The 13,430-nt window shown below is 40.7% G+C and overlaps 1 protein-coding gene across 3 annotated transcripts; it reads right to left on the bottom strand.

Annotated features, from left to right (window-relative positions):
- Nucleotides 1-538: 538 nt before the first annotated feature.
- FAM24A (family with sequence similarity 24 member A) lies at nucleotides 539-3,070 on the bottom strand. Of its 3 annotated transcripts, none has more exons than XM_016919702.3 (3): nucleotides 2,824-3,070; nucleotides 1,881-2,007; nucleotides 539-888 (listed from the first exon to the last, which is right to left on the bottom strand). In XM_016919702.3, the coding sequence occupies exons 2-3, from the start codon at nucleotides 2,003-2,005 to the stop codon at nucleotides 696-698; spliced, it is 318 nt and encodes a 105-aa protein (XP_016775191.3). In that variant the 5' UTR covers nucleotides 2,006-2,007; nucleotides 2,824-3,070; the 3' UTR covers nucleotides 539-695. The 3 variants fall into 3 exon arrangements, with proteins under 3 accessions (XP_016775191.3, XP_009457684.3, XP_016775192.3); XM_009459409.4 differs by having other exon boundaries at nucleotides 2,821-3,069; XM_016919703.3 differs by having other exon boundaries at nucleotides 2,919-3,069.
- Between the last annotated feature and the right edge of the window lie 10,360 nt (nucleotides 3,071-13,430).

Raw genomic sequence — 13,430 nt, 5'->3', positions numbered from 1 at the left:
AGAAAGTCTGGGCTTTGGTGGAAGTCCCTATTATAGTTGAAGATGCTGAGGGCTGGATCAACGCACATCAGTGTTATCGTGATCCACAAAGGAGGCACCTACTCTGACGATCTGGGGGTGGCAGCAGGAGAAATCTGGTTTTCCAAATGTGCCCCTTGAGGCCACTGATCTCAGGACTTCTTTTACACAGATCAGATGACTTTAATGCAAGGGAGGTCCTGCCTGGCTCCTCTCACTGTCTTAGACAAATGGACCATTATCCGTGGTGGAGGAACTAGGTGCCAGCGACCACAGCTTTCAGGAGAGCCAAACGAGCTACTCCAGCTGGGTGAGATCAGCTGGGACTGACATTGGAAATGTCCTAATATCAATGTGCATTTTCCTTGTAGGGTGGGAGATGTGCTGGACACTTTCATTTTCTAACTTTCTTTTACCGCAGTGTAATATTACCAGCTAGTGACCCCAAATCCCAAAGTAGGTAATACACATATTTAAATAAGCGATGTTTATAACTAACAAAAATACTGGAGGCAGAGGATTATTTCCAATATTGCACATTTATTCAAAAGTACAGAAAATAACACTGTACATTATATAATAGTATGTAAACACTCTAGAACTTGACTTGAATCATAAAACGTTCTATTAAGAAAGAAATATTGCTCATGAAGATTTTTGTGCCCAGCTTTCCCAAGTCAGAGGCCCTCATTTATGTCACAACAGCAAGGTGGCAGGGAATCAAAACTGGCATGCATTCTACATCCTTCACAGCACTGGAGAGATGGACAAGACTCCATGGTGGTGGCTTTGGCCTGGCTGTTCGTGGCCCAACACACCTTGTCTGGGTTGTGATTTTTTACAACCACTGCATCAGGGTCCTTTGCAGCTCTTAAGAAAAGACACACAAAGCTCAGGCTTAGAATTTTTCTTCTCAGTCCATTTGTTAGAATTGTTGGGGGTATCTGGGAAGTTTAGTGCTGAAGCCAATCAAACATGAACACCAGCCCTACATTAAGGCTCTCTCCCCTGTCTCAAATTCCTCTTGAATCCCTTCCTCTCCTACGATTGCTATAAATGTAAACTCAGGTTACAAAAGTAAGGGTAAGTGAATTGCAAGCAATCACCCAGCTGGTGACTGCAGGCCCCTGAGATGCAGGAATGATGGGAAGGTGTGCATTCAGCTGTGCCCCAGGCTCTGGGATGTGTCTCTGTGAACCCCTTAGAATGGACTGTGTCTGACAACCAACCTCTCTGGTACTTGAAGAGTCTTCTCCCCAAACTGTAATTGTCTTTTGTTCAACCTACATTCCCTTTTCTGCTGTCTCCCAGGATATTCACACATGTCAGCTGTCCCAGAGTCCTAAAGATCCACCTCTTTGTTCTCAAGGCCACCAGAAATAAATGAAGGAACACTCTGAGAGCTCCCAACTCAGGCAAGAGGAAATCAATCCAGCCCATCCTCCGCATGAGCACAAGGCAGAGGCTCATTAATGCAGTCTCCCTACAGAGTCTTCAGCCTACGGTGCCCAGGGGAGGTACTGGCCAAGGTGCTGAACAGAGTGAGGTACTGGCCAAGGTGCTGAACAAAGGGAGGCCAAGGTGCTGAATTAAACACCTGATGGTAAACTCATTGAGGTCCAGTGACAGCCAAGCACCACTGACACTCACAGCCTTAAACTGAGAACATTCTACAAACCCCCGGCAGAAGGGAAAAAGATTTTACACTCAGCTGCCATTTCTGCCTTTTCAAAACTGCTTGTTCTTCTTGTCCTCACTCACTCAGGGGTATGGCCACAGCAGAAAGGAATGACCTTGCTCAAATAGGGAGTCCAGGTATCCCATTTGAGGAGGTGTAATTCATTTTCCCCCACGTGACTCACTTTAGTGCCTTAGCTACTTTGAAGTAAAGACAGAACACAACACTTAGGAGCACCATCGCGGCAACCAGTAAGCTGCTTCCGATGCCGATCATGATCTTCGTCCTGAGATCAAACATCTTTGCCATGCCTAGGGAGAAAGTGCAGGGAAGCAGAACGTGGCCTTCCTCCCCACACAGCCACTAAACAACCTTCCATTAGTAGAGGAAGAGTGAACCCCAAACACATGTAAACTGCAAGCAAATCTTTCCAGAGAGGCCTAGGATCCTAAGCTGGTCCAGGGGTAGGCAAAAGGATTTATTTATGGGTAAAAATGGACTTAAATGCAAACTCCAGAGGGAAGGAAATCATAATGACAGACAATGGGAAGAATCTTTCCCTCTCACAGGCATGATGTGCAGCTGGAAATGACCACAGGCCTGCCTTGGAGCTGATGGCTTCACTCCCCACCACCTGGGCCCTGAAATATGTTCACTCAGAGGGTCAGAAGTCACCCCTCACTGTACATTAGGTTTAAAATTATTTTATGAAACTAAGAGAATTAGTTTAAAAAGTATTGTCCGACAATACTGAGAATATGACAATCTATTTTGTAAGTGATAAGTATTTTGGGAAAAACAGTTTTCAATTTTCCCACCAACAACTGGGTTATCTCAGGGTTTAAGGGGATTCCTGACACTTCCAGCCAAACCTTTGCCAGGGCTCAGAAATGGGACGTGGTCTGCAGAGACCAGGAGCCAGCTTATTCAGGAGCCCCTGTCCCTCATTCTGTCTTCCTAGTAGACCATAGGCCTACCTCTGCCATTTTTCCTAGTAAATACTAAATTTTCCCAGGAAACCCAATTTGTTTGGAATAAGTAATTTGCTTAATCTAACACTGTGAAACTGGGGAACAGTGAGCCAGGAGAGAAGAATAACCAATCTGATAGCTAAGCATACTTACTACAGTTCAACCATCCAGAGCTAGATGAAGGCCAATTGTAACAATAAAATTAAGGGAAAAAAACCTTTAGGGCATGGGATATTTGGAACTTCTCAAACCTGTAATCTGAGAAAGAGGGACCTAATTATCCCTGCTAGGAGTAATTAAGATCCAAGGTTGAACAGCTCAGCTCACTTTTTGGAAGCTCAGGCTCAGCCAGAGCTGGTAGAATGGGCCTATTCTGACATTCATGCCACAGGCTGTGTGACATCAGCTCTCGGGACACCAGCTGTCTTTCATGGAGTTCTGAATTCTATTCCATAGGTATATTTTTGCTTTTGTGAAATATAAATACTATTTTGAATCACTTAATTCTAAGTCTTTTACCTTTTCAGGTCTTATTTCCCTTCCATTAATTTTTGGAGTTTGACTGCTAATCAAAATCAAGTTTGAGATTTCAATTTAGCAAATAAAAGAAAAAGAAATGTGGGAAGGGTAAAATAATCTTACATTTAAATTTCAATTATAGAAGACTGGTTAGACTTTAGATCTTAGTTGCATAATGAAATAATATGGAGCCATTTACTAGGATTCAAGCACACTTCCATTGACATGGGAAGATTTTAATGCTTTATAGTTAAAAAAAGTACAAAAATGAAAGTTGAACAGGATATCTGTTCTAGTCAGGTTTGTATGATTTTAAGGTACTTATATCCAGCCAGTGTAGTAAAATTAAATGAAGAGACACCAGGTTCAAGGAAGATTGTGTAGACATGTTTCTCCCTGCTAAGCATAACTATTATTCCTGGAAATAACACAAATCAAACAAAGGAGAACTCTGAAATTGGAAAGGAGAAAGCAAACTACTAGGGACCCCAGGCCTGGGTAAGCTCCACAGCAGCAGAACAGGGGAGGTAGACAGGCCTGGTGTTTTCCAATGCTCAATCTAGCTTATTCCATTCCCGGATTTAATGTGAGTCCTGCTGACAACCCCAGGCTTTCCCAGCAGCAGTGGCAAGTTGGGTGGATTGTGAACTCCACTGGCAATAAGCCTGCAGGGGAAGTGCTCATCTTCCTTGCTAGTCATGAGACTCCCCTCCTCAGACCCTGCAGGGGATCTGACCACATTCAGTGACCTAGCCCAGGAAGCACTCTGTTCCCATGTGCTAGAGACCCCCCTGGACTCCAGGTGGCTCCAGCTTGGGGACCCTCCTTCTGTCCCTCAGGCAGCACTTTCGGGGACCTAGAAGCCCCAGTGACACCAGATAAATGAAGTAGACCAAAATATCACCACGAAACCTCTGAAAATTAAATTGGAATTGGAATCTAATCCCACAAAAGTAAGCTAGGATCTGCATGCTAAACCTAGTCAGTGACTAACTAATAAAATAAAATATTTAAATAGGACCTAGAGTCTCCTAGCATAAAGTCAAAATGTCCATGATTCAATGAAAATGGTATTATGGGTATTATCGCCCATAATACCAATAACCAGAAAAGTCATGCCCGAATGAGAAGAGACAATGAATTGATGTCCTGAGCATGGAATAAGTTTGGTGTGGTCAAGGAACAAGAAAAAGGCCATTTGACTGGAGATGCATAAAAGCGAAGATGGCAGGAGAGGACTTGGAAAAAGTTGGCCAAGGATACCAACATGCAGGGCTTCGAGCTCTAGTATAATCTTAGATTTTTTTTCTGCCTGTTACAGAACATCCTTGGAAGATGTTGATTGGGATTTTAGTAAGAAACTCATGCAACCTGGCTGGGGAGGCTGTGCTTTTAAACATAGACCAGTGGTTACAGAAGAGAAAACTGAGGTCAAGTAAGGTCAAATAATTTCCCCAAAGTTACATAACAAGTAAGTGACTAAGTTGGAAGGAGGATTCAGGTTTCTTTTCCTAGTGTTTTTTTCCTGTAAGCCATCTTGAGCATGTATCTTCTGAGGGTATTTGGAGAGATGATGTCAGAATGGGCAGAAAACTGAAATCCTAGGCTTCCTTGCTTGATGAAGGCATGGGACTGTCTTTCAGTATGAGGAAGTAGGGACATGGGAAAAGGAAGGGGCAACTGGGAAGATGCTAACATTTGCTTTACCTTGAGAGGCAGCCATGGAGGAAGAGTTGCTTCACCTTTCCATAGATTTCAAATGTGAAAGAGAATCAATTCTAAATAAGAAGGTTCTACACCAAAACCCAAATGGGCATGGGGAACAGGAGAGATGAAAATAGGGAGAAGGAAAGGGGTCCTGGATTTCAAGCCCATCCTCACCATCTATTGATACCAAGACTAATAAAGCAGTTCACCTCCCTAAGCCTGCTGCTTCTTTTCTGAAGTGAAGGGATAATGAATGGTGTGAGGTTTGACAATGATGGTGGTGGCAGCCTTTAGTGTCTCAGAGGTTTCCACAAGGACACATGTGTCACAGTTTGGAAAACTGTGATGCCAATGTGAGTAATTAACTCTTCTGCTGTGGCTCTTCTCCAGCCACAGGTGTGTTCTGCCCACAGGCTGGATCCAGGCAGAAGGTGTGAAAGTGAGGACAAGATTTTGAAGGAATCTTTACCAATGGGTCTCTGCTAGAAAAAGTCTGCAAATGACTGTTCAATTGGAATCATCACTTGGTTTCATCAGGTTTTAAGATTTCTGACTCCTCAACAAGTCAAAGAGCTTTACTACTTCTCTTCTGGATCCCACAGTTCTCATTTAAACCGCAACTTTCAGGAGCATCTCCTGAACACACAGGTTGCACAGACACCTACTCTGAGTTTTTGGAATCTTGAGTCTACTTCTTCTGAGACTTATCCATTTATTGAAGCAGCGTTTCTCTAACTTATGTGTGCGTAAGAATCATCTAGAGAGCTTGTTAAATCACAGATTCTGGGCCTAACCATAGAGATCCGATTCATTGGTTTGGTGGGGGGAGCCCATGAACTTGCCTTTCTAAGCATCTCCCAGGGGAGACAGAGGCATAGGTTGAGGGGGACTGTGTTAGAGCCTGTGTTGGTCAGGGTTCTCTAACAGGACAGAACTAATAGGATAGATGAATACATAAAGGGGAGTTCATTAGGAGAATTGACTCACACAATCACCAGGTGAAGTCCCACAATAGGCGATCTGCAAGGTGAGGAGCCAGGAAGCCAGTCCGAGTCCCAAAACCTCAAATGTAGGGAAGCCAATAGTGCAGACTTCAGACTCCAGTCTGTATCGAAGGTCCAAGAGTCCAAAATCTGAAGAACTTGGAGTATGATGTTGGAAGGCAGAAAGCATCCCACACAGGAAAAAGATGTAGGCTGGAAGACTCAGCCAGTCTAGTCCTTCCAAGTTCCTCTGCCTGCTTTTATTCTGGATGCTATGGCAGCTGATTACATGGTGCACACCCAGATTGAGGGTAGGTCTGCTTCTCCCAGTCCACTGACTCAACTGTTAATCTCTTTTGGCAACACTTTCACAGACATGCCCAGGAACAATATTTTGCATCCTTTAATCGAATCAAGTTGACACTCAATATTAACCATCACAGAGCCCAAAACAGGGACTCCATGTTCAGCCTGTTGAATAATAGCCGTGGAATCTCCTGCAATGGTTCTTCAGGGACCACACCTCATTCTGCTCTGATTCCTTAGATCTGGGTTAGGGCTGTGGAACCTTCATGTTTAACAAGTCCCCCAGGTGATTCTGACAAAGAAGACTGTCTGGGGAGTGCGTGCTAGGAGTCTCTGGCCTCATTTCTGAAATTTAAGGCTGTCAGGCGGTTGGTCAGAGGCTACATGTACAGGGTTCTGCATTCACAGCACCTACATTCCATTATGACCAATAACTTCTGCAAGTGGGTTCATGAGGAGAGCTCCAGTCTGTTTTTTTTTCCTTTAACGTTTGTTTTTTACATAATTTCTCAAAGTTTTTTTATTATTTTTTATTTTTAAGAAATGATGAGTTCATGTCCTTTGTAGGGACATGGATGAAATTGGAAATCATCATTCTCAGTAAACTATCGCAAGAACAAAAAACCAAACACCGCATATTCTCACTCATAGGTGGGAATTGAACAATGAGAACACATGGACACAGGAAGGGGAACATCACACTCTGGGGACTGTTGTGAGGTGGGGGGAGGGGGGAGGGATAGCATTAGGCGATACACCTAATGCTAAATGACGAGTTAATGGGTGCAGCACACCAGCATGGCACATGTATACGTATGTAACTAACCTGCACAATGTGCACATGTACCCTAAAAGTTAAAGTATAATAACAATAAAATAAAATAAAAATTTCTCAAAGTTTTTATCACATGGTTTATCTTTTTATTAACAAAGTATTTTAATTTTTCTCAATAGGTTTTTGGGGAACAGGTGGTGTTTGGTTACATGGGTAAGTTCTTTAGTGGTGATTTCTGAGATTTTGGTGCAGCCATCACCCAAGTAGTGTACACTGTACCCAATGTGTAGTCTTTTATCCCTCATCCCCCTACCACCCTTCTCCCTGGGTCCCCAAACTCCATTGTATCATTCTTATGCCTTGGTGCCCTCATGGCTTAGCTCCCACTTGTAAGTGAGAATATAAGATGTTTGGTTTTCCATTCCTGGGTTACTTCACTAAGAATTATGGTCTCCAACTCCATCCAGGTTGCTGCCAATGCCATTATTTCATTCCTTTTTATGGGTGAGTAGTATGAATAAACCATATTTTCTTTATCCACTCGTTGACTGAAGGGCATTTGGGCTCATTCCATATTTTTGCAGTTGTGAACTGGGTACTGTAAACATGCATGTGCAAGTGTCTTTTTCATATATTCCTCTGGGTAGATACCTAGTAGTGGGATTGCTGGATCAAATGGTGGATCTGCTTTTCATTATTTAAGGAATCTTTATACTGTTTTCCATCCCACCAGCAGGGTAGAAGCATTCCCCTTTTCACCACATCCATGCCAACATCTATTATTTTTCAATTTTTTCATTATGGTCATTCTTATAGGAGTAAGGTGTTATCACATTGTGATTTTGATTTGCATTTCCCTGATAATTAGTGATGTTGAGCATTTTCTCATATGTTTGTTGGCCATTTGTATATCTTCTTTTGAGAATTGTCTGTTCATGTCCCTAGCCCACTTTTTGATGGGATTGTGTTTTTTTTCTTTTGTTTCAGTTCCTTGTAGATTCTGGATATTAGTGCTTTGATGGATGCATAGTTTGCAAATACTTTTTCCCACGCTGTGGGTTGCGTGTTTACTCTGCTGATAATTTCTTTTGCTGTGCAGCAACTTTTTAGTTTAAGTCCCATTCTATTTATCTTTGTTTTTGTTACATTTGCTTTTGGGTACTAGGTTTAGGGTATAAATATTTGCTTTTTAAAAGATCAATTCAGTTTGTTTTGAGTAGTTATATTGTGCTTTTATGCTATATTGGACTATATGTACTATAATGCAGAAGCAGACATGAGCAAGTTAATACAAATTTGTGTAAATTTAATACAATGTCATTCTTTTCACTGATTTTTTGAAAACAAGATTGTTTTTAATAAAAGCTATTGTTTATATGTATATGCAAATAATTACTATTTAAAAATAAATATAAATTTTAATATAGTCTATATAAACAGATATTCTTTGAGTTCTTCATTTTTGAGATTAGAGATCCTGAGATGAAAACATTTGAGAACTACAACTCTAGAAATTGCCAAGCAGGTTAAAAATTATTAAATTAAAAAAATTGAAATACAAAATTACAGATTCACCAAAAGTTGCAAAGATACTGTGGAGAGTTATCCAGTACCCTTCACCAATGATCTCAATGGTTACATCTTACATAGCTATGGTACAATATTAAAACTAGGAATTGACATTGGTACAATGTATGCATATAGTTCTACTTCACATGTGTAGATTCATGTAACTACCATTACAATCAAGACAGAGAACTATTCCTTAGCCACAAAGATTATCCTTGTGCTAAACCTTTACCATCACAGTCACCCCTCTTTTCCCTATCATCCTTATTCCATGGCAGCCATGATGTTCTCCATTTCTATAATTTTATTTTGAGAATGTCATATATGTTGGATACTATAGTATGTAATCTTTTGTTTTCCACTTGTCATAGTTCACTTGAGATTCATCCAAGTTGTTGGATGTATCAATAGTTCACATTTTTTATGAGTGTATTCCATGTTCTTACATTCACACAGAAATCTCATGTATGTAATTGTTCATAGCAGCTTTAATGTAAAGCCCAAAACTGGAAATAACTAAAATGCCCTATATTAGCTGTGTGTTAAAGGGTGAACATCCATAAGTTTCAATTTCTGTGGGATACATGCTAAGGAGTATGATTGCTGGCTTGTATGGTAAGTGTATGTTTAGTTTTTTGAGAAACTGGCACTGTTTTCCAGAGTGGCTGTACATTTTACATTCTCACTAGCAATGTATGAAAGATCTAGTTTCTCTGCATCTTTGCTAGCATTGGGCATTCTCAGATTTTTTTTCTTTCATAATGGAGATTGTATTGGTTGTGTTGAGGATCACTACACAGACATTTCAATTTCTGCACATCTCAAATGTACGTACTGAAAATCTAAAAAGCCATGCATCGTCATTCTTTTCTGAAGTTATTTCAGTGACTTTTTAGCTTAAAATTTAGAGACAAAATTCCCTTGAGGATATTAAGTGCCCATACTGTTAAATGTTGTAAGCTGTTATAAAGTCCCACCAATTCACAATTTAATATTATATATATAACATAGTCAGATTTTCAGTCTTTCACAACACATTAACAAAGTTATTAAGAAAACTGGACTACTACATGACCAAAGACACTACAGAGTACACATTATTCTGACAGGGACAGGCAAGATCGAGGAGTAGTTTTTAGTAAACAATTCTGCTAAAAAACATAGGAATAGAAGTTAAAATGATCAAGACATATTAAATACACAACTGTGATTCAAATTGTCAATTATGCCTTGTATTATAAGATATAACCTACACCCTCATGGAATGTTAAGCTAACACTCAAAAAAGTCAAATCTTCCGATAATTCAATATCCCACTATTTTCTGGTTTTACCAAAAATACAACCAGAAAGTGATTTCTCCTCTTAAAAAGAGCATTTAGGCCAGGCATAGTGGTTCATGCTTGTAATCCCAGCACTTTGGGAGGCTGAGGCAGGGGGGTCACTTGAGCTCAGGAGTTCGAGACCAGCCTGGCCAACATGATGAAACCCCATCTCTACTAAAAATACAAAAATTAGCCGGGTGTGGTGGCAGGTGTCTGTAATCCCAGCTACAAGAATCCCTTGAACCTGAGAGGCAGAAGTTGCAGGGAGCCGAGATTGCCCCACTGCACTCCAACCTGGGCCAACACAGTGAGACTCTGTCTCAAAAAAAAAAAAAAAAAGCATTTACACTTTAAAAAGTGGGATAAGGTTGTATTCCCTCCTTTTCAATGTTTCCTAGAGCTACTAAAAAAAGTGTAGTTACAAACTAGTAACTTGAAAAAAAAAAGTGTAGTTACAAACTAGTAACAAGAAGGGAGACAGGGACCACTGATAAGACATGGTACCGGACATGAATCAGACGTGGCTTCTTTCTTTCCTGCTTCATCAGATGCTGGACTCTTCTCATTTTCGGTCTGTCTGTTTTCTGCAGGTAAATCTTTAAATCTTTAGTTTCTTGTTTATCCACTTTGAATCTGCTTTCCCTTTGCTCCCCTTTTCCCTTTTATTTGCACTTTTTTTGTCTGAGGATGATTCTTCCTTGCTGCCTCTTTTGGTTTTGTTTTCACTTTTGCAGGAGCAGGTTTATCTGACAACCTCATGGGCCTCCTCTTGGGCCCTTCCTTCACCGCCCCTTCAGCTGGGCTGAGCTTCCTCTGGTGCCTGAGGGCTGAAGTGCACCATGAGCCTTCATGAAGCTGGGCTGCTGGACTGCCTGCACACTGCCACTTGTCCTGCCACCTGAGCTTTTATTTTAGCTGTTCAAATAGGTGTGCTGTGATATCTCATCACGGTCTTATTTTGAATTTCCTAATGGATAGTAATGTTGAATATCTTTTCATGTTCATATGCTGTTTGCATATTCTCTTTGGTGAAATATCTCCTGTCTCGCCCATGTTCTAAATGGATTTTTTTTTTTTTACTGTTGAGTTTTGAGAGTTCTTAATATATCCTAGGTATGAGTCATCTGTCAGATTATTTGGTTTGCAAATAATATATTCTCCCATCTGTAGCTTGTATTTTCATCCTCTTAACTGAGTCAGAGGGCAGAATTTTTTATCTTTAATGAAGTCAAATTTATTAATTTTATTTTATGTACTTTTGGTGTCATTTTTAAGTACTTTTCTGCAATTCTTAGTTGCTAAAGATTTTCTCCAGTTTCCATCCAAAAGATCATTTAAATCTATGACCCATTTTGAGTTAATTTTTGTGTTGGATGTGAAGTTTAGGTGAAAGAATTTGGATATCTAATTGCTCTAGCACCATTTTTGGAAAGTGCTATCCTTTCTGCACCCCCCCCCCCTCCTTTTTTTTGTGACAGACTCTCACTCTGTTGCTGAGGCTGAAGGGCAGTGGTACGATCTCAGCTCACCACAGCCTCGACTTCTTGGGCTCAAGTGATCCTCCCACCTCAGCTTCCCAAATAGCTGGGACTACAGACATGCGCCACCATGCCTGGCTAATTTTCATATTTTTTTGTAGAGACAGGGCTTTGCCATGTTGCCCAGAGTAGTCTTGAAATGCTAGGCTCAAGTGATCTGCCCGCCTCGGCCTCCCAAAGTGCTGGGATTATAGGTGTGAGCCACCACCCCTGGCCAGTTTTGCACCTTTATCAAAAATCAATTGAGCATATTTGTGAGGGTCTATTTCTGGCCCTCTATTATGTTCCATTGATTTATATTTCAATCCCACATAATACTAAACAGTATTGGATACTCTACACTGGGAAGAGTGATTCCAATCATTTAATTCTTTTTTTGAAAGTTGTTTTAGGCTGAGCGTTTGATCCCAGTACTTTGGGAGGCCAAGGCAGGCGGATTACTTGAGGCCAGGAATTCAAGACCAGCCTGGCCAACATGGTGAAACCCCGTCTCTACAAAAAAAATGCAAAAAATAGTCAGGTGTTGTGGCGGGCACCTATAGTCCCAGCTACTCGGGAGGCTAAGGCATGAGAATTGCTTGAACCCAGGAGGTGGAGGTTGCAGGAAGCTGAGATTGCGCCATTGCACTCCAGTCTGGGTGACAGAGCAAGACTCCATCTCAAAAAAAAAAAAAAAGAAAAAGAAAAAAGAAAAACAAGTTGTTTTAGCCATTCTACTACTTTTGCCTTCTCATATAATTTTAAAAAGCCTTGTTTTTGTCTACAAAAAGTCTTGGGATTTTGATACAAATTACATTAAGCCTGCATATCAATAGGGAGAACTAACAATTTTACTATGTTGAGTCACCAAGCCATAAACAGGGTATGTCCCTCAATTAGATCTTCTCTGATTTCTCTCATCAGCATTTTACAATTTTCAGCATATATATCCTGTACATGTTTTGTTAGATTCATACCTAAGTATTTAGTTTTCTTTGGAGCAACTATAAATAGTATAGTGAGTGTGTCTCTTTTAAGTTGAAAAGCTTACTTTTATTCTTAGCATTTTCTACTAGGAAGCCAACATTTAATTTAATAATTCATTGTTGACAGGTGAGTTATAAAAAGAAATTGTTTTTAATTTTGGTTTCCACACATCATCATTTGTAGTTAAGCCTCAATATTTGTGGGAGAGTGGTTCCAGGACCTCCCTCCCCAAACCCACCCTTATGGATACCAAAATATGCAGATGCTTAAGTCCCTTATATAAGATGACAATACTTAATAAAAGTAAATTCTATGTAAATACTTGTTATACTGTATTACTTAGACAATAAGGACAGGAAAAAAGTCTACATGTTCAGCACAGACACAATTATTTTTTCTCTATTTCTGATCCACAGTGGGTTCAATCCATGATGCAAAAGCCATGGATATGGAGGGCCAACTGAATATACATAAGCAACTGATTTTGATCTTTCATCCTGTGACTTTTGCTGAACTCAATTTATCAGTTTTAAACCTTTTTTAAAAAAATATTCCTTGGGATGTTGTACATAGACCATCTTGTCATCTGTAAATAAGGACAGTTTTCTTTCATTGCAATCTATATTGAATTTTTGTTGTCTTACTGCAGTGGCTATAACTTCCAGCACTATGTTGAGTAAGAGTGGTGATGGCTGGGTACGGTGGCTCATGACTGTAATTCCAGCAATTTGGGAGGCTGAGGCGGGTGGATCACGAGGTCAGGAGATCGAGACCATCCTGCCTAACATGGTGAAACCCCGTCTCTACTAAAAATACAAAAAAATTAGCCGGGCATGGTGGCGGGCACCTGTAGTCCCAGCTACTCAGGAAAATGAGGCAGGAAAATGGCATGAACCCAGGAGGCGGAGCTTGCAGTGAGCCGAGATCGTGCCACTGCACTCCAGCCTGGGCGACAGAGCGAGACTCTGTCTCAAAAACAAAACAAAACAAAACAAAACAAAACAAAACAAAACAAAATAAACCCAGTGGTGGGAAAGGACATCCTTGCCTTGTTTTTCACTTAGGAGGGACGCATT

Source organism: Pan troglodytes, chromosome 8 (genome assembly GCF_028858775.2).
Source record: "Pan troglodytes isolate AG18354 chromosome 8, NHGRI_mPanTro3-v2.0_pri, whole genome shotgun sequence".
Taxonomy (NCBI): Eukaryota; Metazoa; Chordata; class Mammalia; order Primates; family Hominidae; genus Pan; species Pan troglodytes.
This window is presented reverse-complemented; position numbering and strand designations above follow the sequence as displayed.

Coding starts and splice junctions, on each gene's coding strand:
- FAM24A (XM_016919702.3), bottom strand. CDS start 2,005: ATGGCAAAGATGTTTGATCTCAGGACGAAGATCATGATCGGCATCGGA. Junction 889..1,880: donor AAAGTAGCTAAGGCACTAAA/GTGAGTCACGTG, acceptor TCTTTTCTTAAG/AGCTGCAAAGGACCCTGATG.